This window comes from Argiope bruennichi, chromosome 7, assembly GCF_947563725.1.
Source record: "Argiope bruennichi chromosome 7, qqArgBrue1.1, whole genome shotgun sequence".
NCBI lineage: Eukaryota > Metazoa > Arthropoda > Arachnida > Araneae > Araneidae > Argiope > Argiope bruennichi.
The window spans coordinates 71,944,451-71,972,171 of record NC_079157.1 but is presented as its reverse complement, the minus strand read 5'-3'; the positions used below and the strand labels follow the sequence as shown (position 1 = coordinate 71,972,171).

Genomic DNA, 27,721 nt, shown 5'->3' with positions numbered 1-27,721 from the left:
AATGTATATATTAATATTTACATTATAATGTAGCCTTCAATATATTATATATTAATATTTGCATTATAATGTAGCCTTCAATAGAAACATGAATTTGGTTTTTAAAAAGTCATAAATTCTGCTCAAAGCTTAGTTATCCTAATATACAAATGCAATTTATAAGAGCACTGTCAAAATATCAGATCAAGAGAGAATATCTCTCATCCAAATCTAAAAAATTCTGCAGTACTATTTACACATTGATTATGTAAGTAAAGAAAATTTATTTATCAGATCAATAAGCTAATTTCTTAAGTTGAGGATTAGGCAATTTATACAAATATATTTCTCCCCCCCCCAAATCAAACTTACATTAGTAAAAATATTTTTTTTATATGCAATTATTTTAATGCATGTAATTTAAATAATAATCAAAATATAAAAATGCATGCTATTAACTAAAGTAATGCATTTCAATTTCTTCCCGAAAATTGATTGTTTTCCTTATATCTAACAATTATGTGATTATTAGAATCTGATATTTAGAATAAATGGTTCTTTAAAAAAAAATTAGTATATCCTTCAAAGATATCCAGGTTCATGCAAACTTATTTTGAAACACAACACAATTTTTGATTTAATATATCATCTGATTGAGCCATTATATATGTGTGTGATAAATTGAAGAGAATTTAAACACACAAAGAACAGATATAAACCAAGAAACAGCCTGAAGTAACAGAATTGAGATTAAAAATGCCATGCATTAAAATTAAAAGAGTCAGTTCAGAAATTTGCAGATTCCTTTTGAAATGACAAAAGATTCAAATTTTAGTATTTAATGATAGTTTAATAAAATTAAGGCAATTTTTATAATTATTTCAGTACTTTTATTTTGCTAATTTTAGGATCAACATAATATCAGCTGTTGTTGTTTGTGAGTTTTAGTGACGCAAGAGCCAACCTTGGCTAAACTGCGCCAACATAATATCAGTGTATTGATCAATACAATAACCAATACTGAAAGGGGTTTTTTTTTCACTTTTTCCCATCATAATAAATGTGGATTCAATTAAAACAAACTGCTGCTATTACAACATTTATTCTATATTTATGTGAAAGTGTCTTCAGGTGTTATTAGCCATATAAAAATACAAAGCATCTATTATTTTATATTTTGTTTAATAGGTTAGAAATTTGAAAAGAAAATATAAAAGATTCATATATCTCAAAAAATATTTCATTAGCCTGCACAAAAAACTTAACACAAAATTAATTTACCTTGAAGGGAACTGCCCATAAATAATGCCCCATAGAAAACAACATCATCATATTAAATGCATCTACAGCCATATGATTCACAACTGCTCCTGTATCAAGTCCTGATGCAGAACTAGCTTTCAAAGCTTTTTTATAAACAAGGCACTAAAATGACAATATAAATATTAAAAATTATAATGTAATGAAAATAAATAATTTAATTAAAATTATGTTTATTTAAAAGATTTGTTAAAGATTATGTAAATGCAATATTGACCAAATTATTTAATTTCTGCCCATGTTTTCAATTTTCTATCAAAAACATGATCAACAATTAAACCTTGCTCTCAGTGAAAAAACTTAGATCTTTTTACATTTAAAACAACAGTTATTTAAACTATCTTTAAATAAATTATTTTCATGCCTAAAATGAAATATTGTTTAGAATTACAACTTTTTATGCAAAAAATATTCAATTATTTATTTGATGAAATAAAAAAAAATGCCTTTTATTCATTTAAAAATATACTGAAATTCATTGTAATTTTCTTGAGTCAGATAAGATATAAAATTAAACATGAATTTAACAAAATTATAGATAAAATTTAAAAAAAAAAGAATAAAATTCCATATAACTTCTCATTTCTTTTATAAAACAGATCTAAAATTAAGATAAAGCACCCCTTTCCTTATGAAACATTTAAAAAATTTTAAATAGCGTAAGCAAAGTACATTTTGGTTCTCTCTCTCTAAAAAAAAAAAAAAAAAAAAAGAATTATTATTTGCAAAATGTTAAAAATACCTTGTTTTTACCTGCAATGCAGTTCTTAAATGAGTTCCTTCAGCTATGGCTAAATGGTTAAAGTTGTTTGAAAGTGTACTTTGTAAAAATGTAGCAACCAGAACTATGACTGCCATAACAAATCCATTCTGAATAAATTCCCATATAGTTGGATAATACAGCTAAAACACAAAATAAATTAGAAATCATATAATATCCATATGAATTCAAAAAATTAACAGTTCATTGCAGAAAATGGTAAGCAAAATTATTATATAAATTGTTTATAATTTCATGAAAAATCATAATTGATAATAATTTATTGCATGAAAAATCCTAATTTTCTACTCTTAAATTGCAGTCTGTTTCTATTAAATACTACAACTGCAGTTAATGCAACTTAAATGACATCAATATATCAAGTAACATTACTTTTTTTTTTTAATTAACGTGATTTACTTTAGCATTCAATGTGTTCAGAATATAAAATAAATAATTTATGAGTAAGAACAAATCAACATATTAACCTGTTCAGGTGTTCCATGAGGGAGAATTTCTGTTTTAACTGCAGTCACATAAGCTAAAATGAAACTAATAGAAATAGGTCCAATTAAATTGACCACATCTCCACTTATCTTCATAATACCACCAAAAAACAATGATCTCCAGAATGTCAGCCAGTAACATTTCCATAATGATATTCTTCGTTTACCCTTTTCAGCAGCTTGCTATAAAATATATTTCATCACAATCAAGGACAAAGAAATAAATGTTACTAAAATTGAAAGAACCGATATGACATCAAAATGCCTATTTAATTAAAAATTAATCATAAACATAAAGATCTAAAAGAGAAAAGTCAGTTAAGGATTAAAAAAAAAACAATTTAAAATTTGTTTTATGCAGCCATGTTGTTGTACAGACTAAGTCTCTGTCATTTGTCTTAACAAATAAAAAATTTAATCTTTTATTTTTGTTCATATACAAAGCATTAATTTGATTATAATTTGCAAAAAAATATTTGTCTTTTTAAAAAAAGTAGTAAAATATTAAAAAAATGTTTAATATAAATATAGGGAAATGTAGAATAAAAAACAAACAGAAGAGCTAGTACATGCTATATAATATTCTAAATTTTTTAATATACTTGATACTCATAATTAAAATGTCACCAATAAAAAAAAATAGAGCTACTTAAGACCAAAAGAATCTAACTTAGTATATTACATTATAGAGGAAGTATTGGAATTTTATTGCATATAAAGAATATGTTTAAATAAGCACCATTAGAGGAAAATTAACTATTAGTAATAATAATATCTTATCACAACTCTTAAAAATAAGAAGTGGCAATAAATTTTCAGTATGCTCTTTGTTTTTCCCAAGCAAATGAAAGTACAATATTGTACTCCTTACAATAACTTGAAAATTGTTAGAATGTTACAATATCAGTGAATGGCATCACTACAAATCTGTAAATTTCTTTGCTTTCACAATAAACATAATTTCACAGATTTAAAAAAGAAAATCCATAAAAATTAAGGATTAGTGACCTTGCAAAATATCTTACATATTTACTGAGGCAGAGTCCAGTTTTACATAAAACTCAAGCTGCTTATGGTATCAGAATACCAAGAAACAGATGCTATAAACTTTTTTTTTTTTTTTCAAACATGGATCCATCATACATGGCAGTTATAGAGCAGGCTATAGCTCTGGCAACTGACTAGTTTTTAAAAATTTATCCAATAACGAAACTTGCAGTAAAACCATACCATGAATTATGAATTTTAATGAAAGTAAAGAGATTTAATAAGCAATGTTAGTAATAGCAGTAATGTATGTTGGCACCTGAAGTTAAGCTTATTTATCCACGGTATGTTCCAGGGGCAAACATTGCCAGTCTTCAGGCAAATATAAAAGTTATAGTGAAAAATTTCTATTTGTGCAAGATTAACATTTTTAAATTACTGAACTTGGCTGGTGTTGTAAAAACAGAATGTATAACTTTTTTTTTTGTTTGTTTACGTCTCCTCCAGCCCAAACGCCTCAATTCATATTCATTAAAGTACAATAAATAAGACAATAGTATTATCAATCTTTCTTATAGACTCAGTAGCTATAGGACCTCTTCATATTTCTTTTAAGATTCATTATTATTTTAATCCTTGGAATTCATTACAATCAAAGCAATAACTACTAAAAGTTCTACATCAGAAAAATCATATGCCTGATAATTACAAAAGTAATAGATAAAGGCATCATTTTTATGATAATACATTGATTTGTACATGTATACTAAGGCGACACTGATTTTTACATATGCAATAAGAAGACACTGATTTTTACATATATACTAAGATAAAGCTAAAATCATTGATCTTGAATACAGTATACAAAATACTAATCTTCTGGAGATGGCTTATTTTAACATTTATTTATTTGACAGAATATATAGCCCCAATAATTCTTCCATAATATTCCTCAATTTTGGCAATTTTAACTAGGAACACCCTGTTTAATTTCATAAATATAAAAAAGTATTTCCAGATTAGATTATTTATAAACATTTGATAAACAGATTATATACCCACAGAATCAAAAATTAATTATAAATTACACAGAAATTTCGAACTTGGTCCAAACTAAACATTCAATAATAATTAATCCTGAAATCTAAAGCAAGCATTCATTAGTTTGTTTTAAGTCAGGACAAACTATTGAATGCTTCCCATATTTAGGGGAAGATAATCCACCTAACTATACAGAGCAGCGATTCTCAACCATTGAGCCATGGTACTTTTGTGAGCCGTCAAATTCTAGAAATATTATCTCATGATTTATGGTGATTATCCCATAATAGCAAAAAAAGCTTTTATTACAATTTTCTATATCTTATTTGTGTAAATTTGGATTTTCAGTATTAACCAACATAAAAACGAAAAAGATCTAAACTGTTAAATGTAGAAGACGATACGAGAGTAGCATTGTCCTTTTTATGGCCAAATGTAAATGAAATTATCAAAAAACACCAAGCTCAAATTTCTCATTAAAAGTATTTTTATTATTATCTTGTAATTAATCCCTTAATAAACGTGTTGTTGTGTTTGTAATACATATATTATTTTATTTTATATTCAAAATTATTATCATAAACTATTTTACACAGTGTATTACAGGTAAGTAAACAACTTTTAAACTTATCTTTTTCTTTGTGTGCCACCAAATTTTGAAATCGTTAAAAGTATGTTGTGACAAAAAAAAAAAAAAAAAAGTTGAGAATTACTGATAAAGAGTATCTAAGTATGAATATAAAAGACTTTCACTTAAGACAAATTTCACTTACAAAAGAAAAAAGATTTTAGAATACAATTTTTTTTTAATGAAAGACAACAAAATAAATATCTCAATAATATGAAAAATATTAATTATTTTCAGTCCATAGAAGTGTTATTGATAGAATAAATCTTTTTATATTATTTATGTTTTCACAAAATAATATTAAATTCATTCTCAAATGCAATGATTTCTATGCAACTAAGTCAGTAGTATCATCTATTAAAATTAAATGAGCAATTAATAAAAGTATCATTAAATTGGTTTCCCTCATAACAATTTTAAAGAAATTTCAAACAAATGTTACATACAGAAGCATGTAAATGAATTATTAGAATTATAAATCTATTAAAAACTCTCACTTAAACACAAATATTTGATTTAATTAATACACTGAATTTTGATTTTAAAAGTATATTAAATTCTTTTTGAAAGCAAGATTGTTGTCTTTTCAATAAAATAATTTATCATCAATAACAATGTAAATATATATATTCTATTCATACCTTCTCTTCCATAAAAACTTCATTAAATCGTCTAAACTGATGATCTGCTTTCTCGTCCTAAAATGATAAAAACACATTCAAAGAAATAAAGAAGCTTCGATAATAAAATATCTTTCAAAATACTTTAGTAGTAACTTGGAAGTTTTGTAAAATAATTTTGACAGATTACATAAAAAAATTTCAGATCCTCTAATCTAAAGATGCTTAGTTCATAGTATTTCACACTATTTCTAATAAATTCAGTTAAGGCCTCTCATACTAATAATGCTATAATGCAATAAAAAGTTTTCTCTATAGATGCCTGTCTAATTTAAGTAAGATTACTATTACCTAGAAATAAAGCAAAATTATGATTCCGCAATTTGACTTTTTCAGTGTTAACATTCTTACACAAGAAAATATTTCACTCAACAACATTAAAAATGCACTTATACAGGAAAGAAGGGAGTGAGGAATGGATAATTCCAAATCTTTAAATCATTAGCATTAAAAATTCTTTTAAAATTAAATGCTTGTAATGCCTGTTATTTAAATGAAGAAATATTAAATTTAATAACAAAAAAAACTAAATAATTTGTCGGAAAAATAAAGAGTTCAATAAAAATCCATTTATTTTTAACATAATAATGGGTCAGCATATTATTTAGATAAGTGCCATTTATTCAGAATTTCAGGTATACAAAATAAGTAAATAAAAAATCATTTTCACTTCAACATAAATCTAAAATTCCATTGTACTTTTATTAGGATTTTTTTTTTAATTTCTATTTTCTTTATTTTTTAAATAAGCACAAGCACAGTTAACTGATAAAATAGTTCCTTATACTGAATCTTCAGTACAAATTCATCATATTTTAACATTAAAATTATGCATATTTCGATATTGAATATCCAATTATATTATATATAAGCAAATTAGTAAGAAGATTTGTTTTTCTTAAGCCAACTCTACATGATCATTTCTCTGGTTCTGTAACCTAAATCAATTATTAATGGTTAGTAGCATAAAATAAGAACATGAACAAGCTTTAGAAAACACTATTAAAGATTCAATTATGATTCTTTTTGTAATTAAAATAATTTACTTTCTATTATAAATTCAACATTATATTCTCTTTAAAACAACATAACGATTTCAATATATTTATAACTATTATGAAATAGTTTTTCATAAAAATGTGCAATCTCCAGGAACACAAAATAAGATTTTTTAAAAAAATAAATTACATTACTTTCTATGAAAATAAATGCAGTTTTAAATAAGGTTTGAAAGCAGTATTAATTTTTCTTGTTTCTTCAAAGCAATCTCAGAATTGCAAAAGAAAATTTTTTTTAAAAAAAGAAAGAATGAATAAAAAAAATCAAATCAGTGTTTAGTTACATATTTAAACATTAGATTTTGGTCCTCTAAATCATTCTTTTCAAGACATAATTTATCCAAAAAAAAAACTAAAAGCATGCTTATACATCTTTTCAAGTCATTAGAAAATAAGAAATTCCCTCCCTTTTAAAAAACTATGAAGCTAGTATTCTCAGCATACCATATTAACAATAAATTTATACTCATGGAAATAAAAGTATTTCTCCGGCCCTCTCTCTCCCTAAGGTTCCTTTGTCAGTTCATTAAAGGAGACTAGTTGGGGATAAGGATTTCAGTTAAATGATAATAACCAGATTTATAAACAATTCATTAAAAAAGCATGGAAAGGGTTAGATAAAGATGAAAATTGAATAAGAAATCATAAAAGCACAAATCTGTTTAAATTATACTTACTTCTGGCAATCCTTCCAAGTCAGCTAATTCCAAAGGCCTCTGATAACCCAGTTTCAATAGAGGTAGTAACCATGAAAATGTGGCTTGTGAAAATAAATTAACATAGGGATGCAGATACTGAATGTTAGTAATATCAAATCGATATTCAGGTTCTTCATGGTATGGTTTATCACAAAAATATTTCTGAAATACATAAAATAAAATATCAACATTGTCAGTTAACTTAATAACCTATATTTTAAAAAAAATAAAACACTGCATTTAGGAAATTCCTAACATGTACATAAATATTATATAGATTATAAAAACTATTATCCTTGTAAAACAATAATAATGACTTTCAATACAATCTGTGAAAAATAAATTAAATTATTGTAATATAAATTAACATGAAATTTACATAATTCAATTTGGAAATAAAAACAATAAATTAATCTTCCAATATTTTACAATTACTTTTTCTATAGGCATTCGTTTTCTCTCTCTCTCTCTCTCTCTTTTGCCCCCATTTCTTTCTTTTTTGATATGCAATATTTCTCAATTCTAAAGCAATTTAATTTTTCTACTTATGATATAGAAATAGGGTTTCAGGTACTAAAAGTTTTAAATCTGCGATAAGATTTAAAGTTTATCTCCTTAAAATAAAATAAAAAATACTTTGTTTCTCTCAATAATTATTTTATTATTCATCAAAAAAATTGTTAAATTTCTGAATATGAAATAAATCAATATGATAAAATTAAGAATATAAATTTTTTTTATTTGTTTAAATTTACAAAGTAGAATAAATTCCTTTTCTTTCCACGAAGGTGGAAAAAAAATCTGCTTTATTTTCATTTTATATACATAAAATAACTGGTTAACTTGCAATTTCAGGGAATTTTCTTGGATGAAATTCCCTGAAACCCTCAAGGAATATCATGAATTCAATAGTGGAAGAATAAACTATATATTTATATTCAATAAGCAAAAGTAATCCATGGAATTAAGCAGATGGATTAAAGTAATAAAAAATATGATATGAACATTATCCATTGCTGTAACCAATTTACTTGGAATAAAAATAGCACATAATATGCATGCATATTTTAAAACTATTTTATTTAGTGCATACTAGTAGTTAGTTTAGTATGCAATAGTAATCACATAATATATTATTTATCCATATATTATTTTGCTTTATATTATATCAATTTTTAAATATTAACATATTATCTAAAAAAATTAACTGATAAATTGTTGGGTTAATGAAATACCTTATATACAATAAATTAATAAAATAAATTTGTTTTATAAGTTAACCTTAATTTACTCAAGAAAACATTAAAAATAAGCATTCCTTACTAAAAGCCATCAAATACATACTAACAGGGTTTAATTTCTAATTCCAGAAACATATATTCGAAAAGAATAATTTATGCTACTCAGAATGAAAAATAAATTATATCATTTAAATTAAAAACTGAATTATACAATCTCATCTTAAGCACTATTTTCTTAAGCAAGAAACCTGCTAACCGTAAAATTTCAAATACATTTAATACTATAAATTATAACAAAAACATTAAAAATTCAATATTAATTTCATTTAGGTAACTTACCATTATTTCAGATTGTAAAAATATAAAAGATAATAAACATTTTAAGCTGAAATTTTATAAAGAGTGAAAAAAAATCATAAATAACATCACTTATTATGTTAACTATAAATACAAATTAACATCCCAAAATGAAATTTCAAACCTTACTAATAAAAAAATGCAGAACAATAACTCTATATATTAAATGAAAATGTCTTTTTAAATAAAATTATTGAAACATCAAAACTTTGAAATACCTTTGAAAAAATATAAAATATATGACTGCAAATCATTATTTAATAAATTTATGTTGTTATATAGCAAAATATTTGGATTTTTTAAAACCTTTTCTGCACTACAGAACTCTACTATTCCTTTAGCTTAGTATTTAATTCAAAGGTTTAGCTTAGTATTTAATTCAAAGGTTTTTGGAAGCAATTTTTAAAAGTTTTGATTAAATGCAAGAGAAAAACAAAACATGCCACCTCATTAATGTAGACCTGAAGTTTCTTAATGAAAACTATAAAGCAATTAAAGTCCCAAACAATCTTATAGAAAATATTTACATTATAATAACTATTTTTTGACTATCAACTAAAAGAATCTCACGATCCACAATCAAAAAATACCAGATAATTACCTGCACAATGACGAGTGTTGCATCAATAGCTGTCAACAATGAATAAACCAGAGTTACTGTCCAAGTAAGAAAGATTCTCATATGATAGGTGCTTAATCCAATCCCATATAAAGTAACAAGCTTGGCTAATTTTAAAGTAGCTGCCACTGGCCAGAAAACAAAAAGTATCAGCAATAATTTCGGCCTATTCAATCTTTCGACATAGTGGTAAAATAAAATAGCTGAAAGTGTGGACAATAAGGATGAAACAGGAGTAATGATTATATGCAATTTAGATGAACTATTAAACTGATTTACCATGATCCCTTCTCCAATTTCCGCCAAATTTAAAAGGAATAAACACAGAGTTAAAACAAATCTCGAACAATGTTCATGATATCTAACCAATTCTCCGTGTTTCTTTTCAATTTTAGTACATTTGTATCTAAGAATGACAACAAAAGTCATTAACATCAACAAAATATTCAGAAGAACACTTAATGAATCCACATAACATTCTTTTTTAGTGGAAACAAACGGTAATGTCCAATTACTCGGAATTGAAGGATCCGCGCAAAGCATGTTTAAATCAAATTTCAGTTTCTATCTCACTATGTTTGAAAGGGAACGGAAACTTTTCCCACACCGCAAAGTAAAGCTGCACATTGGAGACTCTTTATAAGGCTTTCTACATCACTGTGTGCTTCTGATTTCCACAGGTGTTAATGAGCATGGAGCAGTCATTTCAAGTGTTCGGAGAAACTCTAGCAGACCGCCTACACTTCTTTTTGATTATTGTCGGTCTCAAAACTAACTGTGTTGCCATACCATAAATACTAAATAACAAACTCGGGTCGAAAGTGTGGATGGGTGGAGGAGTCAGAAAAGCAATTGCCAATGGATTTAAGAATAAATTTAACCTGGATCTATTGTTTGGAGTAAATGATACACATAAATCAATTTTCATTTAAATTTGTTTCTTCCGTAACAGACCATGCAAGATACATCTGTTCACTCTTTCTCAACCACATTCAGAAATATATATATATATATATATATATATATATATATATATATATATATATATATATATATATATATATATATATATATATATATATATATATATATATATATATATATATATATATATAACTTCATACGAAAGTTTTTCTTCCAAATATCTATTCAACAGATTAATTCTGTAGTTGGTTTCATTTGATTTATAAGAAGTATGAATTCAAACATATTCAAATTAAAATTAAGAACCAGTTAAATTTCATCATGATACAGAGTGAAGTGGATGATGTCAAAATAAGTGCATGTGTATTATTGTCATTTTCCCAAACTGCGTATATTCTTAGTATCTTTTACATAAATTTATATTGCGAGGTATTGATTTAACAAATAAATAGTAGTTAAAAAGATTTTGAGTCTTCTGCATTTAAAACAGCATAAGATTGTCTACAATATTTTCCTGATATTTTACAACTTTATGAGTATCAAGCATCGAAAAATATCATGCAGTTCACTATGATCATAGAGATAGTTTTCATACTTTATTGATCTGGTAATAAACTGCTTGATGAGAAATTTCTCAGTTAAATATGCATTGGATTTCCAACAAAACTGAAGAGAAAAATTATTTTTCTCAGTGCCTAAATTAAATATTTAATTTTCAATGGAAATTTAATTTAATTGTCGTGATTTTTTTACTTGCTCTCTTTTTAATTTTGTGTACTTGTTATAGTTATTTTTTCTAACAAGGGTGCTAAAGTCAGCTTTTACGAAATAATAAAGTGCAGTTTGAAAAATGCTTATTAATAAAGATTGTACAAATAATAGATAAATCAGTCGAAAAGTTGTAATTAGCTTTTCATTAATTATTTGAAATAAACAGAAAATTATTAAGGTTGATTATTTCTTTTTTAAGGAAAAAGTTCGTAAAACGATTGAAATATTTCCAAATCAAATTATTTATAAGAATGATAAATATGAAATAATGTATAATGATATTTTAAAATCCAACTTAAATCCTAATTAATTTCCAAATTTTTATCTTAATTCAGCCCATGTGAACTTCATTTTTAAAATATTCTCTTATTTCCTGATCCAATTCCACCTTTTTTTATTTCATTAAATCAATACGAGCTCTGTCAAACTACTGAAATCGGTAATTCCCTCACCCCGAGTGAAGGGATAAAAATCTGACTATCTAAACAAATTCTTTTAAAAGATACCAATAATTCCCTTTCTTAAGTCTACACGTGTAAAGAATTCCTATCAAAATCTCATTGTAAAAACTACCGAAGGGAAAAATTCGCTCTCTCCTGCTCTTGCACGGACGTCAGTTTCGTCATTGTACATAAATTATGACTCCAGGGATAGAATAAAGCGAAATTTTAAAATTACAAAAGTGACTTCTCTCTTCAGTCCCAAAACTGCTCAAAAATATGTTTTTATATTATATACAGTATACATAAGTAAAAAAAAAGCTGGTAAAGTAAGAATTCGATATTGTAAATGTGATTCATAATCTATCTAATCTCATTATTATGAATGATTTATAATGCACGACGAATGAGTTAATGTTAACGATTCAAAAATATACGTGCATAACGAGAAAAAAATTAAATAAGTTTTCACTATGACAATGATTTTAATATTAGTGGGAAAAAATGCCAAGATATTTTCAACAATTATCTCTTAAGAATCTGGAAGCAAATAATAAAACAGTATCAACTTGATGTTATAGTTTCAATGTTATTCAAGTTGAATATTGTTGAAACTATAATATATCTTTTGGAAGCACAAAATGCTTTTCCCTGGGCATGTGAGACAAGTTTCAAGCATGCAAAATATTTAAAATAAGCGAGTTTTGAGGAACTCATAGAAGAAGATAGAAGAAGAATTCATAGGAAGAAGATCCTGATAGTTGGAGTATTACTGTAAAAATATTTGGACTAAAGTTTTTATTATAGAATACGCGAGCGCTGATGCAGGCATGACATCAATTACAGAAGAGGCATATGAGGGCGCTAATGAATTTGTCAGAATTTTTTTAATGAGATTTATAACGAGAATTTAATTTTACTAACCCCATCTTGCGAAGTTACACAAAAAACATTTTAGAACAGGTTAAATCATTTTGAACAATGATCGATAATCATCTTGTGGTAATCGAATTATATATTTTAATTTATCTTTGAATACGCACTTTACATAATATTGGGTGACTGAAATCTGTAATGATTGGTATCGTCTCAGTGTTTTTGCAATATCAAATTAGTCGAAAAAGTTGCAATATCGAATATAAGAATGAAATAAGCTTTTAAATATCATTCAGTGTGAGTGTTCCTTTGTTTTATACCTCTTAATATTCTAAATGTAACGGTTAAGGTTTCATAAAGCAATAATTATTTTTTAAACAAGTAATTTTTAATGAAAAACTACTTTCAATATCAAGAAATTACCTAAAACTTTTAAATGACATGTAAAATTTTAACTGATCTAGAAATAAATTGGACCAAAATTATTCAAATAAATTTCAAGAGTGATAACAATTCTTCTACAACAATTTTTCAGCACAATGTATTTCACTTATTTAACTTATTAATATGTAATTAGAAAAATGTGTCTATGAATTATTTTTTAAAACGAACTGAGCGTTATAAACATACTATATATGTCACGTAATTTTAAATTTTATTAAAAAGAAATTTCTTACATTTTTATGTATACAATAACATAATATGATATTTTCAATAAATGTTTTTCGAAATTTCTGTAATTTATTTGTTGACATCTAGTTTCTAAAATAAATAAGAATCATATTCTCTGTTCATACAATTTCTGAAAATCAGCTTTTGCGTGACAAATGCAACTTTCATAAAACTTTATGATAGGCCTTTGTGTTACATATAGCTTAACAACATAACACCAATCCACCTGGATAAAAGTAAACTAAACTTAACAATTACTGTCACAAAGCATACTATTATATGGTATTTTGGATAACGCTATGCACGAAAAATTTGCTTAATATTTTCCGTGAGAATTCAGAAATATTTTGTCAATTTTTAAAGCTTGTTTGGCTTAATTTGTCTTGAAAGAAGTCATGGGATGCAACTTGAAATATCGGAGTGTTATTATTTTGATAGAAAATTGTATACGAGTAGAAAATGTGCCCAGGGCTATCATCTGTTAAAAATATCTTAGATATAATTGTCACAAATTAACTAACGAAAGTTATAGTAGGAGAGTATAAAGTAAAAGTTGTAGTAAAAAGTATTTAAGAAAAAAAAAAATAGATGAAAATATATAACATTAAAAGTAGATAATGAAGGCGCGAAATCCTGTGAACTACAAATTACTAGCACTCTAATTAAAACTAACCGTTAAAAATAATCGAAACAAACAGTGGTCTAACAATGGAAAAAAAATGCATTGCGAAATGTAAAATTTAATTAAAAAAATGTTGAAGGGAAATAACAGAAATAACTTTCTACTGCCTTTCAAAGCGGGAATATAATGAATCAGCAAAAATATAAAATAATACAAATTGCAACCCTCACCTCATTGATATTTGCTACACTCCAGTATAAAGAATGTAAATAAAATGTAAAGTAAACGGCCCGCAATTAAATTTTATTCACGAGTAGATTTTTTCGCACACCAATAAATCAGTGAATTAAAAAAAATATTTCAGTTACTAAATTTTCACAATAGAAGTTGGGATTTCTCATCCTGTAATGATAAAATCAGAAGGCGATCCATTCAACGTCACGATTGTGGTGGACGATTATATACGTTAGTTATAGATATGCAATTAAAATCAATTGCCATTCAATTGATTTCAAACGCGTTGTTTTATCTGTATCTCAGAGCAAATAATTTGTTAAAAAACTGAACAAACCATACAAAATATGTAACATATTAATTATTAAATAATAATCAATTTTCAAACAAAGTAACATTCGAATTCCTTTCTGTAAAATCTTACGAAAGCGGTGAAAAATTCTTTCCCTATTTTTACATAAGATTAAATTTTAACTCGGATGAATAATAACTAATATAATAAAAAGGAAAATTAAAAATTAAATGTGGATGTACATATTTAAAAGAACTCCGTGATAGATACTCTGCTATTGTTGCCATGCGGAAAGCAGTTGTATCTCGTAATTATTGCCCATTATTGTGGAGCAAAAATTTGTAACGAGGGTACTAGACTCAGGTGTCGTTCGCATCATATAATTTTTGTTCAGAATAACGAGATCCGTTTAGAAATAGATCTTGTTGCCTCGAAGAGAAACGTAAATAAAACTAACTCAAAATGTACGCATTGAATCTTATTTTAATTGTATCACTGCATCCGAATTAAAGTCGTTGTGGTTAATCTTTCCATAGAAATGCATGGAATCATCTACAATCACATGTTCTTCACTACATATTTTTTAAAATACATTTTATAATATAGTTTAAGCCTGTTGCCTTTGATATCTGCTCCCATTAGAAATATTATTTTTATTTTAAATCTATAAACTTCCTTGTATTGTTTTTGTTTTTCAAGACTCTTTGAATTTTAATTGTCATCCAACTCATACAATATTTACTGTCTCATGCTGTTTATGGTCATCATTTCTTACGTGGAGACTTCTCTTTAATCTGGGATCTTTCTAAAATTTTTGAGCTGTAAATGAAGTTGTTAAATTGAATGTAAAATTAGAAATGATATAAAATTAAATAAACACAGTAGCGTCAAGAATAGACATCTTTATGGTATTAACTGCGATGAAACAGGTTCCCGTTAATCTGATGTGGAAACTTGTAGAAAGAGTGTCAGCTCAGCTATCATCCACATCATTTGATCGAGGTTCAAATTTACGATGTCCGTCCTAAAATAGCTAATGCTAATTTCAAATGGGTATTTAGTATGACTGAATTTAACTAAAAAGCGGCAATTTATAAAATTGTGTGTACTTGAAGAGATTTTAATTAATCATAATTTAATTAGTAACTTAAATGAGTTTTAACTGTAATAAAAATAAATTAATTTTAATTAGAAGAAAAAGTATGAAATAGAGAGAATAGTGAAAAACAGACGACGAATATCAAAATATACAATGCGAAAGAATAGAAATATTTTCAAATTATGATACGTTTTCTTGTCATTTGTAATTTCTGAAATAAAAGATTAGTTGTAGTTATTTAAAAGTTAAAAATTTACCAAAATTCACAAAAAATCTGTTTTTTTTTTAAACTAAGGAAAATATTAATAGAATAAATAAACAAACACGAAAAAATAAGTAACAAGAAAGATTTTTCTATTAGAATCAAGTACTTTACTATTAGAATACATTTAGAATTTTGAAAAATAAATACTGAAATCGGTTTGAATGTCGTTGCAATTACAATTAAAAACTAATTTTAAGGCACTGTTAAAAGTAAAAGAAAAATTGCAATAAATTCACACCGTACTATTGGAATTGGAATTTTTGGAAAAATAAGATGGTGTGAAAATCGTTTTCATCTGATGAGTCATTTTCATAATTTGAAGTTATTGCCAAAATGTTATTTAATTTCTTATTAATTTAAATTTTAAGAAAACTTTTCTAAGTATATATTGCCCTTCTCTAATACGTCTCTAATGTAAATTTTGAAATATGTATTAGGCTTTTGATTTTTCTTGTCAAATCAAAAAATCTTGCTCACACGATCTGCACAGTAGAATGCCAGCACACAGATACTCTTTCACTTTTAGTTAAATACGTTTATTAAGTAACTAGAATTTATTTAAAATTACCTGCTGAATTATGAATTTTATTTTGTGTTATGTGATTTATTTTATATAATTTATTTACGAAAATAAGAGAGTAGTGGTAGAGCAGAATGAAAACCAATCAATTTAAATTACGATGTTTATTTTTCGTTATTTCTTTTCTTGAAAGAAAAAAATGCAAAAAGAAGAATCTTTTGAGCTTTTGTAAAGTTGTATTGCAAAATTAGTTAGGAATCATTCTCTGTTTAAATTTATTTTTGAAAACAAAAAAAATTGTGGGTCTGAAGAAAAATAAGAAAAGGTATAGCAGAAGCCAGTAAAAACACTCTTCAAATTCAACTAAGAATATTTCTATTCAACTCGTTTTGCTATTTAGAAATGAGAATCTCAAGTTACTAGTTAATTAATCATAAGTTAATAATTTGTTAATAATCATCACTTTAATATTATGATATATGAACGCAATATTATAGTTACATTCCATTTTGACTTTTTAATAATATACAAAATTTAGAAATAACACTTTTTAAAATGAAGAGACAGCGAAAATAATATTTATATGTAATTCGAGATAATTCAGTTTATTTATAAATATATAATGGAAAAACTAGCTAAGAGTATTTATTCTTTGTCATTTTTGATAGCAAAATCAAATACTCATTTCCTTTAAGAGGAAGATAAAGCAAAGTTTTATCAATTGAATTGAAAAAAGAAACTGCTATCGATTAACCTGTCATTATGGCACTCAGCACTTCGAAATATAGTATTTTAATTATTTTCAAAAGATGATTTAGAACTCATTCTTTACTTTAAATTCTGACCCAGCAAAATGCACTCTTATCATATTGATCTAAAAATTTTTTTTAAAAAAAAATTGGATGTACATATTTTTTAGCTATTAATATGATTTTCTTTTTAAAAAAAATTTAACTGATGTCATGCTGATTAATATCTTGAAAATGTTTTCCTACAATTGTAGAAATATATATAAAAAAAAAACTATTGTTGCAAAGTTAACATCTTCTATTATAGTAGAAACAGATTGTTGCTATTTCATACAAAGTATGTAGTGTACATAAAAAGTAACTCTGTGCGTCATTATGATATGCAAATTTGCAGCTTTGTTGTCGTTTACCATCAATATTTAACAGAAGGGTTGCAACAAAGGACTTTAAAGAGAGTCTGGGGAATTACGATGACAAGCCCTTTTAGTGAGTAGAAGCAAAAAATCAGATTTCATTCTTTATGATTTTTTTTACTATTCATAAGTTGTGAATTTTAGAAGGTATATCCTAGAAAAACCTGGAGACACAAGTGCTATTAAGGGCAGCCATTTGTATCTAATTGAGAGGAGATATAGAATTGATACACCAATCAACTTCAAACCTTCTCTCATAGCAGCAAATGAAAGAATGATATCCAAATCATTTCTGAGTAAAGAGCTTTGCTAAAGAAGTTCTATGCCAGACATTCAGTCGTGTGTGCATACTTAACTTTGCGTCATTGAAATGTAGATTTTTAATTTTGCATGCACGCATGTCGGTTGGAGGACAAATCAATAAGGATCTACTATCTTTATTGATAAGTTGATTTGTTTGCGAAGCGATCTAAGGTAAATTAGCTGTTGGAAATCAGAAACTAAGATTTATCAATAATTCTCAAGCTTATAGAGGCGATATTCTTAACCCAATTATTCATCCTTGCACAGTGAATGACCCTCTTGTCTGCATATGAACTGAAAAACATTTTCCCCAGAACTGAACCCGTCTAAGCATAGTTGGGGTGCTCTTTACCGTGTCTCTGCGACCTTTTAGGATCTTCAAGCTATTTTAATACAACAATAACCTTTCTGCCAAATGAGTCAATAAAAACCGTCTTTTTGAGCACGGAACACCTCTGTCGAATTTCTATAGCTGTTGGAGGAATTCATTTCTCATATTGAAAATGATTACACAGAGAATTTAAATACTCTGCTTTTATTCAATATTTTTACCTAGAGTATTTTCAAGATGAAAAATAGCTTAGAAAAACGGCCAATTGCTTTTCTTTTCTGTCTAGTTTGCAAAATATTGATTATGGAAAATATTTTTACCCAATTTTATCAAATTCCAAATAAAAAGAAATTTGAAAATCACACTTTTTCTGATTTCTTTTTAGATATTTTGGAAATCAAAGCAGTGTTTGAGTATTTATATGTATTTTTATAAAATATTTTCTCAATTATATTCATTCTTTCTAACAAATTTACGAAATTTCACACCATATTTTCCGTCAAAATTAATTTTATATTTCAGTCTTAAATAATGATGTTGCATTTATGTTTTGTGCATGATATTTTCTTCTAATTCTAGAATTCGAAATATCCACTGTTCTTTTTTATATATGTAAAACAGTTTTACTAAATAAATTTTCATATATGTAAACAATGTATTTACAAACAAATTCAGTTATTTATTTATTATATGCATTATATAATCTCTTAGATATATAAAAATGGTAAATTAAAAAAAAACTATTATTTCTCACTAAACTCATTTATTTAAATCATAATATTTAATGTATCCAAAAGTTGTTACATTCCTTAGATACACGTTTCATTTTATCTTAGAAATATAGTTAATCGAAACTTCGAAAAGTGATTTTGAATAACAAAGTAAGTGAAAAGAAAGGATTGCAATAAATATATGCAAAATAGTTAATTTTACCAAGCAGAGGGGTATAAATAAGCAAAATTAATTATAAATCAAAATTAATTATTTTTTATGAATAATTAAGACAAAATAAGGTTATAACAAAATTTAATTAATAATATGAATAAATGACAGTATTCATTATTTAATTAGATATTTTCTCTATTAAAATTTTTAAGAGCACAATAATAAATGCCTTAAAAACTTTTACGAAAATTTCAGAAGAAAATACTTTAGTGGATAATGTCCATACATAAATAAACAAAGGTGGTGACAGAAAATTCAATATACCTTTTACGGTATATTTAAACAGAAGAAAGAAAGTAAAACAAGGTATTCTTAAACATAGTTTAAAAGAGATTAGATTTCAGAAGCATGGCCATAGATTTACTGCTGGCAATCACGAGTTTGTCCAAGTATTTTAACTCATTTGAAGTAGCCGATCTTATAGTTACGCACTGATATTCTTTATTGTATCTCAGCAAAATGATGCACCTGGAAAAAATTATATTAATATGGAAATAAAATTAATGAAAATTTTCTAAATAAGTTGCAGAATTGTAAGAAGGTGATCGAAACTACAAGGAGTCGCTTGCAGCTAAACACCAAATGCATTAAACCTTTTCATGATGAACACCAAGAAAATTGATAATTTATATATTAGCAAAATATTACTCCTGGTTATGTTATAATTTTACCTTATTTGCAAAAAAATGGGTTTCTTAGCAAGTCTTAACGCAACCAGTCAATTAATGCTCTATATATAATAGATATTTTATACATAACTTAATAGTTTTGAAATTGTGTACCGTTTATTACGTATAAGTAACTGAAATTTTCTTAATAATGAGAATTTATTATCAAAAAAAGATTATTTCTTACTAGAAAAAAATATTCTTCAAATTTTTAGCCAAAATATATTTAAGTAAAAATAATTTTCTTTCATACTTATTCAAAATAGTTTTTAGTTGACTTTCAGTTTTCAAAATAATCGCTCAATTTATCTTATTTTTATTAATTATTTACAGAAAACTTCAAATCAGCACATTCTTTATACTCAGTTATAAAGAATTGTATAATAAATATTTCCAAAGTTGATAACTAAAAAGAAAATTATTTCGATTTCGTGACATAAATGAATACAGATAAATGGGTAAGATAAATGGGTAAATGATGTTAAGCTCTGAGTATTAAGTCTAATAATGCTAATGACTCTAATGATGTCATTTAAATGTGTATATACTCATACGCTATTCGCGATTATAATAATATCTAAAGTTAATATATGTAGTTTTTTCCCATTCTTTTCCATTTCTTTACATAATCCACATAATCGTTTACATACATAATCGTTTTAGGGCTATATTGTTCATTGCTTTTTTTTCCCAACATCCAAACTCGCAATACTCTATGATATTTGCTTAATTAATCTATGATGAATTACATATAAAGCAGGGAGGTGAATAAAATGTATTGGATTCATATTAATTTTTTGTTTTAATTTTGCCAAAAATATAATATTTTATTTATATGCATGATTGCTTGCTTTATCTTCATGAACTGTTTGATGAGAATGCAGATAAATATCTGGTATTTCGTCCGGCAAAGCTGGCAATATCTTTGATTAGTAGAGGGATTGTTTTTAATATTTTGTCATCGCTTCTTGTTTTTGATTTCCCATTACACGCATAACAGACAATAGCTATAAATCTTTTAGTAAATGATTTCTCTCATCAAATTTTCAAACTTTCTTCTTCTTTCCCTTTGTAATAAATTGATATCATTTTTGTCGCAACCGATTAGAAATAGCGTATTATATTTAGTAGCATATTTTCATTACTGGACAAGTATTGTGCATTTTTCAACAGTTCTTAATTCTTTGATTTTACTATAAGAAATATGTTAAATTTTTTTAAAGATTTAATTATCATTTATTATTTTATTTTTAGCTGAAATTGATCAAATATGTTTGAGCATTTTAACTGATATGATGGTTTGCTCTAAATTAATTAAGAATATGAATGCAATTTCAATAGCTTTAATCAAGTGTAACAATTGAAAAAATTTCTTCATTCTGAGGAATAATTAAATGTGGAAAATATGTAACCAAACTTTGTAGAAATTTGCAAAATTATTTATTTCTAAAAAAATGTCGAGAAAATAAATTTCAAACTTTTTTATTTTAAGAAAACGAAATACATCTGTTATGATGTAAGCATTTGAAAACATGTCATTTATAAAAAAAAAATCATTAATTTGCCTTGTGTTTTAATTTACTTAATTTTCAAAAACTGTAGCCAAATATGAAGGTGCATCGACATCGATAACCATTCCTCGCATAAAGTTTCTAAATTTTCTTTCCGTATAAACATTGAAATGTAATTGTAGATACACCAAAATATAAAAATTATTACATTCTGAAAATAATCAGCAATATTGAGAAAAATGTTTTTAAATTTTTCATTAAAGAATTCTTTTTATTTCAGCATATAGTTTAATAACGAAAATATATTTAATTTTAGATTCAAAATTTCAAATTTCGCTACTAGATTTGAAATTTTAGAAGCAAGGTTCAACGCGATTGATGAAAGCACTTTAATCTGAATACACTGAAGAAGATCACTGAACATTTTCTTTTATAAATATGTTTTAAGAAGCTCGAAATAATGTTTTCTATCCAAAAATCAAGCTTAAAACTACTTTCCTAGGTTGAAATTTATCTGAAAACTGATTAATTAATTTACTTTTTTATTATTTAAAATCTTTATACATATATATATATATATATATATATATATATATATATATATATATATATATATATATATATATATATATATATTTGTTTTTTCATTTTTTTCTTTAAAAAAAAATCCGTTGAAAATGCAGCGGATATTATCTTGTAGCCTTTTGTATTTTTTCTGAACAATTGTGAAATCCAATCTATATTAAAAAAATTTGCTTTAAAGATTAATCATCACAAGTTTAGACTAAGATAAATAAATCGGAAAATGAAAGCATCCCTTGTCATTTTTATAATTATAATTTAATTTATACATTAATTCCCAATGATTAATTTTTGCTGTATGCAATAAACTTGATTATTGCAAAAGGAAACGCTTGATTTTTAAAACCGCTTAAAGATAAATTTTTTTGGTGTTTATTGAAAATGCAATAATTTCCAAAAATATCTTAGGACAGGATGTATATAAATTGAAAATTTCTTTATATGTCACACAGCATGAGGTATTCAGCTCTAAATATCAATAGCGGCATAATGGATTATTCCTTTATGCGTCTAATGATATAGAAAGGTATACAATACATTTGTGCTGAATTTAGTTTACGCAAATAGCATGAAGTGAAATACAAAAACTTTATAAAATAAAAAAAATAAATTAGTAAATCTAGAGATGTTTTTAAGGAATCTGTCAACGAAAATGACAACAAATCTTTTGAATCTAAATTAAACACTTTTTCGGTAACAGATTACTTTAATTGTATTAATACCCCGTTTTAAAGGAACTCGAGTACTATTTTGGGATGAACTCCTAATTTTGAATCATGGTCAGAGAGCGAGAATGAGGTTTGAGCTGGCGCAACCCGCATCATACCAATGAGAGGACATTTTGTTCCGATGCGCGACAGAGTCACTTACATGGCGTTCTTTGAAAAAATTGGATTTAAATTTGGGAGTCCAATAGCACCGAAGACGCTATCACCAGGTCACCAAGGCCTCTTCAATTACATAAAGAAAAGCACAATTGAACTTATTATAAATATATAAAATTAACATCGAATAAATTACCATAATATTTGTGTCACTTTTAATTTTCAAACACCAGTCATCAATTTGGCCTTCTTGATTTCGCTAGTTAAAAAAAAATACCTACAACGATGTGAAAACTCGTAGATTAAACAATTTTTTTTTGTAAAAAAAAAAATCAATTTATACGGTTATATTTCTTTCTTGCAGCAATAAAATGAATCCTTGTATTCAATGAATAATTTTGCGTCTATTCAATTTTCAGACTTCAATTATTAAAATTATTTTTATCTTCCAATTTACACTTATATTTCAAAGTAAATTTCTCGAACCACGAAACATTTCCTTCCACTTCAACGAAAAGTTTTTTAAGAAAACAAAAATTATGTTATACATCATGTTCTTTGTTCTAATAAACGTATAATTTTTACTACATATCACTAGATTCCTACTGAAACAAGGTTTAAACTTTTATCCTCCGTAACCCAGTTTCGTCTTTCATTCTTCTCTTTTTTTATTCCGTTCCTCGGTTTTCTCTTTTTCTAATTTGAAATATTCCAGACTCTGTCTATACACCAATTTTTTTTTTCGCTTAGCATATACCCATAAGTAGAAAAACAATATTAAAGAATAGTTTATTGTATAATTATAAACAAAGTGAAATTTAATCGACAGTTTTAATTATATTAAAATTTTCCAAACCAAGATGACTTACTAAACTACTTTTGATTTATATTTTAGGATGTCACAAACGTAGATGCTTCTTCAATATGTTTCGGATCCCAAATTCATACACTTCCAGTTGCATTTATAATTCGAAATGCCCTGTATTGAATCTAAAATATTATTTAATTTGGCTAGAAATAAATTCCTTAAAAAATCCTAAGACTTTGGAAAAGGTTTATTAGCACCTTTGGAGAAGAATGTTGCTTAAAAATTAAAAAAAAAATTAATCATCAAAATCATTAAAAATTAATTTAACATTTGACTATATTAATTAGTATAATTTAAAATAAAATAATTCGTTTCTATTGTTAGTCGTTTTGAACAATAACGAATCAATTAATGATTTAATTAAAAGCTACTTCGTTCATTAAAATTATATTATTATTGAAGTAGATACAAGGAAAAATACATCTCTGCTTCTTTTTTTATATTAAAATCAAGAAAATTTATCTTTTAAATCCTGGAAAGGCAGCGATACTTATAATTAGCATTACTAAAGTAAGAAATTTGCTGAACTTTCTTGCATCGACTATTTGATTCTAAATGACTACTTTTGTCATATATTCATCAGATATAATAAAAAGAGATTTTAGGAATGTAATAAAACTGGAACTTGTTTTGTTTCTTTCAATAAAATCGAGAATGACTGAATTAATAAGAGAACAGAGAGGAATTCAGAGCCCATACCTTTTTTTTAAAAAGATAAATAAAGGTATATGGAACAATAATAAATTTTTTTATATATTACTATTTTGCAGCCAAAATATTGTATAAGATATGAACTTCTCATAAAATATGATATACCTGTGCCACGTGCCAATAACAAGGTTTGGTAATTGACGATCCTAGAAAAGAAAAAAAAATTGAATCAGAGTTGAGCAAACAAACTTTCTACATAAACTGCAGAAAAAATAGATAAAAGATACTACAGTTTGTCGAAAATAAATGCTATCATCAGAAACTATTTAACTATCCATGAAATTTGTTTTTAGTTTTTTTCTCTTTATTACACTTTCTTCCACAATTTTTTTTCTTTGTTTAAAGTTTTTTAACAAAACTTTTTCAAACAGCTCTTTAGAACAATTCTAAAGCAATTAAGTTTTTGAATACTGATATATTTAACGCATCTCATTTAAATATGTAACCACAGAAAATGAATAATAAATGGAAAAAAAGAAGAAAATATAACAGTAAAAGAACAAAACAATAATATTTCAGAATTCTTAGTACAGAAATGTAAACACAGCCTTATATTATTCGTGTTGTCAAGAAAATCTATTATTATTTGCATAACAAAACCAATGAAATAATATTGCTTGTTTTGGCAAGCTTTCTTTTAAATTCTTACTCAAAGCCCTTCAAATTATACTAACATACTGCATTTTTTAATTTAATCTTTTATTTCTAATATACACAATTTACTTGTTTCTTGTGCCTTATTTTGAAAATGTCGATGCTAATTAATTCACATTAATATTTTGCATTTTTAATTAAATCCATATTTAGTTCAAATAAAATCTATTTTTAATTAATAATAAAATTCCTGTTACTATTTCATAAAATTTGCAAATCATGTGAGATTTCACTTTTTGACTTCTCAGTTGCATGATCTGAGCGTTAGGTTGTTTCAATGCCACCAATTTTTCTAAAATACCTGAAATAAAAGAAAGTATAAGAAATGAAATGTTATGAGAAGTTAAAATCCTTATTAACTTAGACTGTTAACATGGATTTTTAAGCAAAAAAAAAAATCCATAACTTTGTGCATGAAGCGAAAATGATTGGAAAATATTTCATTCAAAGAACCTTTTCAAAAATCTGAATCAATTAAATCCTTTTCAATCTCTTTTTTTGAACTTTAAATTACTTGGATCCGTTATTGCAGTTATTAATAAAAATATCTTTTAGGATTTAAGACGGGAAAACAAATTTGTGTTAAATTAAAAAATGGACAGAAAGAAAAATGTAATATTAATTCCAAATCATGATTTCAGGAGAGAGCATCTTAACGAAGATTACGAAATTCGTTTTGTTATATAATACGCGCAAAAAAATTGTTATTAATTGTAATGAGCTGTAAAGGTGGACGAAGATAGAATCATTATAAAAATTTGCACCTGTACAATTATTTCCAAAGTCATATTTCTTACTCCTAGTTAGTTTATCGTTTTTTTATTCCCTTTTGCAATTACTTTTCTTTATTACTTTTATTTTTATGAATAGGAAGAACAACTAAGAGAACTTTAGTATCTTTATATGTCATTTAATATTCCATTGCACGTTCTGCATATTATGTAAAATTATTTAAATATTATTCTCTTGTTTTTTATAGTTTAAAAAACTATAAAACTTTTCTATAGTTTAAAACTTACTTTTTCTATAGTTTAAAAATAGAATGTTTTTCTTTGAGATACAAATGTGTAAAAAAGTTCTAAAAATTTATAAAAAGTTGTAAATTTGAGAATTTTATTGTTAAAATGATTTTATTTATACAAATTAATACGTTAAAATGTTTGATATATTAAATAATGTATATTAAAAAGATTTCAATAAAAATTATCAACTGAGCCAAAGTTTAGAAATTTTATTCTTTTCTTAGATTTTTTTTAATTCAAAAATGCAAATTCTAAGAATTTCGCAGTCATTTCATTTTTATTATGCCAAAACTTATAAAAGTATAACTAAAAGTTCATGTAAATATTATTTTTATTAAAAAACAATGAATATTATTCAATAAATAGCTATTTCTCAATTTTTTTTCTTAAAAAAATACTAACTGTCAAAAATTTTTTAATACAATTTTTTCCTGTAAAGTATGCTTAAAAAAGTATTTGCCTTTTAATTTTAATAATTCTCTATATTACACTGAATTGTTTACTTTGTTTGCTGTTGCTTTCGTATGAAAGGATAAAAAAAATCTTTTTAAAAAATTGTAAATTCTGCATGTTTGTTTGACGATGTTAAAGGCATTTAACAATATTACGCAACCATAAGAAAGTGTTTTAGAAAAAAGTTAGTGTAAAGTTCTGAATGATGATAGTGAAAGTTATTTTAACTGAAATTTGTATAAAACTATTGCAAAGCTTTAAGCCATGAGAAATGTTTTCATGATTGTAAATGAGCAAAAATTAAATCTTTTTACACTTTTTTCAAAATTTAAACAATACAATAAAAATCATTCATGTTTTATTAATAGCATATTTTATTTTTAGAAAAAAGTCTCAAATTTAAATTAAAAGATATTTTTATTTATAAGCATTAATATTAAAATTAATAAATAAAAAATGTTGGAAATTTTTGCAGAAAATCTATTTCTCGATAAAAGTTTGAAATGATTAATTGGCCATAAGAGAGACTTTACTACTTTGGTAAAAACTCGTTAAATTAATTTCATTATAAAAAAGGTACAGCAAAGTAAAAAAAAATTTAGAAAGCCCAGAAAGGATTTTTTTACGAAAGGAAACACACTCACATATATATATGAATATATAAGGATTAATTCATGTATAATAATTTTCTGATCAAATAAAGGGTCACATTCTAAAATAGAATTATAAATCCTTTTTTTTAGCATACATCAATCCATAATATCAGTGGGAAAACGTTTCCTACCAAATAAAAAGATATATTTGCAAAGTCGCAACATATTGTATAATGATCTATATTTGGCTCTTGCGTTCTCCATGTCGAATTATCTATGACGATTCTGGAACTACGCAAATATTTAAAGCATGATTAAAATATGAATTCACGATCCTTGCATGCGTATTAAGATCTGGAGACTTATCTTGAATTCGATGGACCAAAGTAACCACACCTGCTCTTTGTATTTCTAGCAGGTGCTGGTGGTCGAAAACGAAGGTTTTTCCCTTCTATTATTCCTAACTATGAACTTTGAGCAGCTGTCAGACTAAGATGTTGCGTGT

General features: G+C 25.5%; 2 protein-coding genes across 3 annotated transcripts in view; both read right to left on the bottom strand.

The window, feature by feature from the left end:
• LOC129975679 (ATP-binding cassette sub-family C member 8-like) overlaps positions 1–10,627 on the bottom strand; it is a 43,925-nt gene extending 33,298 nt beyond the window's left edge. The window contains exons 1-6 of one of the 2 annotated variants that reach the window (XM_056088804.1): positions 9,857–10,627; positions 7,637–7,819; positions 5,863–5,919; positions 2,548–2,748; positions 2,053–2,202; positions 1,261–1,404 (exon numbers count right to left, since the gene is read on the bottom strand). In XM_056088804.1, coding sequence (XP_055944779.1) covers positions 1,261–1,404; positions 2,053–2,202; positions 2,548–2,748; positions 5,863–5,919; positions 7,637–7,819; positions 9,857–10,417 — 1,296 coding nt within the window. In that variant the 5' untranslated portion in view covers positions 10,418–10,627. Of the gene's footprint in view, positions 1–1,260; positions 1,405–2,041; positions 2,203–2,547; positions 2,749–5,862; positions 5,920–7,636; positions 7,820–9,856 lie in introns of those variants that run through there. The other variant, XM_056088805.1, reaches the window with a different exon arrangement.
• Positions 10,628–19,625: 8,998 nt separating this feature from the next.
• Positions 19,626–27,721, bottom strand: part of LOC129974825 (spermatogenesis-associated protein 22-like) — a 31,918-nt gene continuing 23,822 nt past the window's right edge. The window contains exons 3-5 of the mRNA XM_056087590.1: positions 25,346–25,449; positions 24,600–24,640; positions 19,626–19,798 (exon numbers count right to left, since the gene is read on the bottom strand). Coding sequence (XP_055943565.1) covers positions 19,654–19,798; positions 24,600–24,640; positions 25,346–25,449 — 290 coding nt within the window. The 3' untranslated portion in view covers positions 19,626–19,653. The remainder of the gene's footprint in view (positions 19,799–24,599; positions 24,641–25,345; positions 25,450–27,721) is intronic.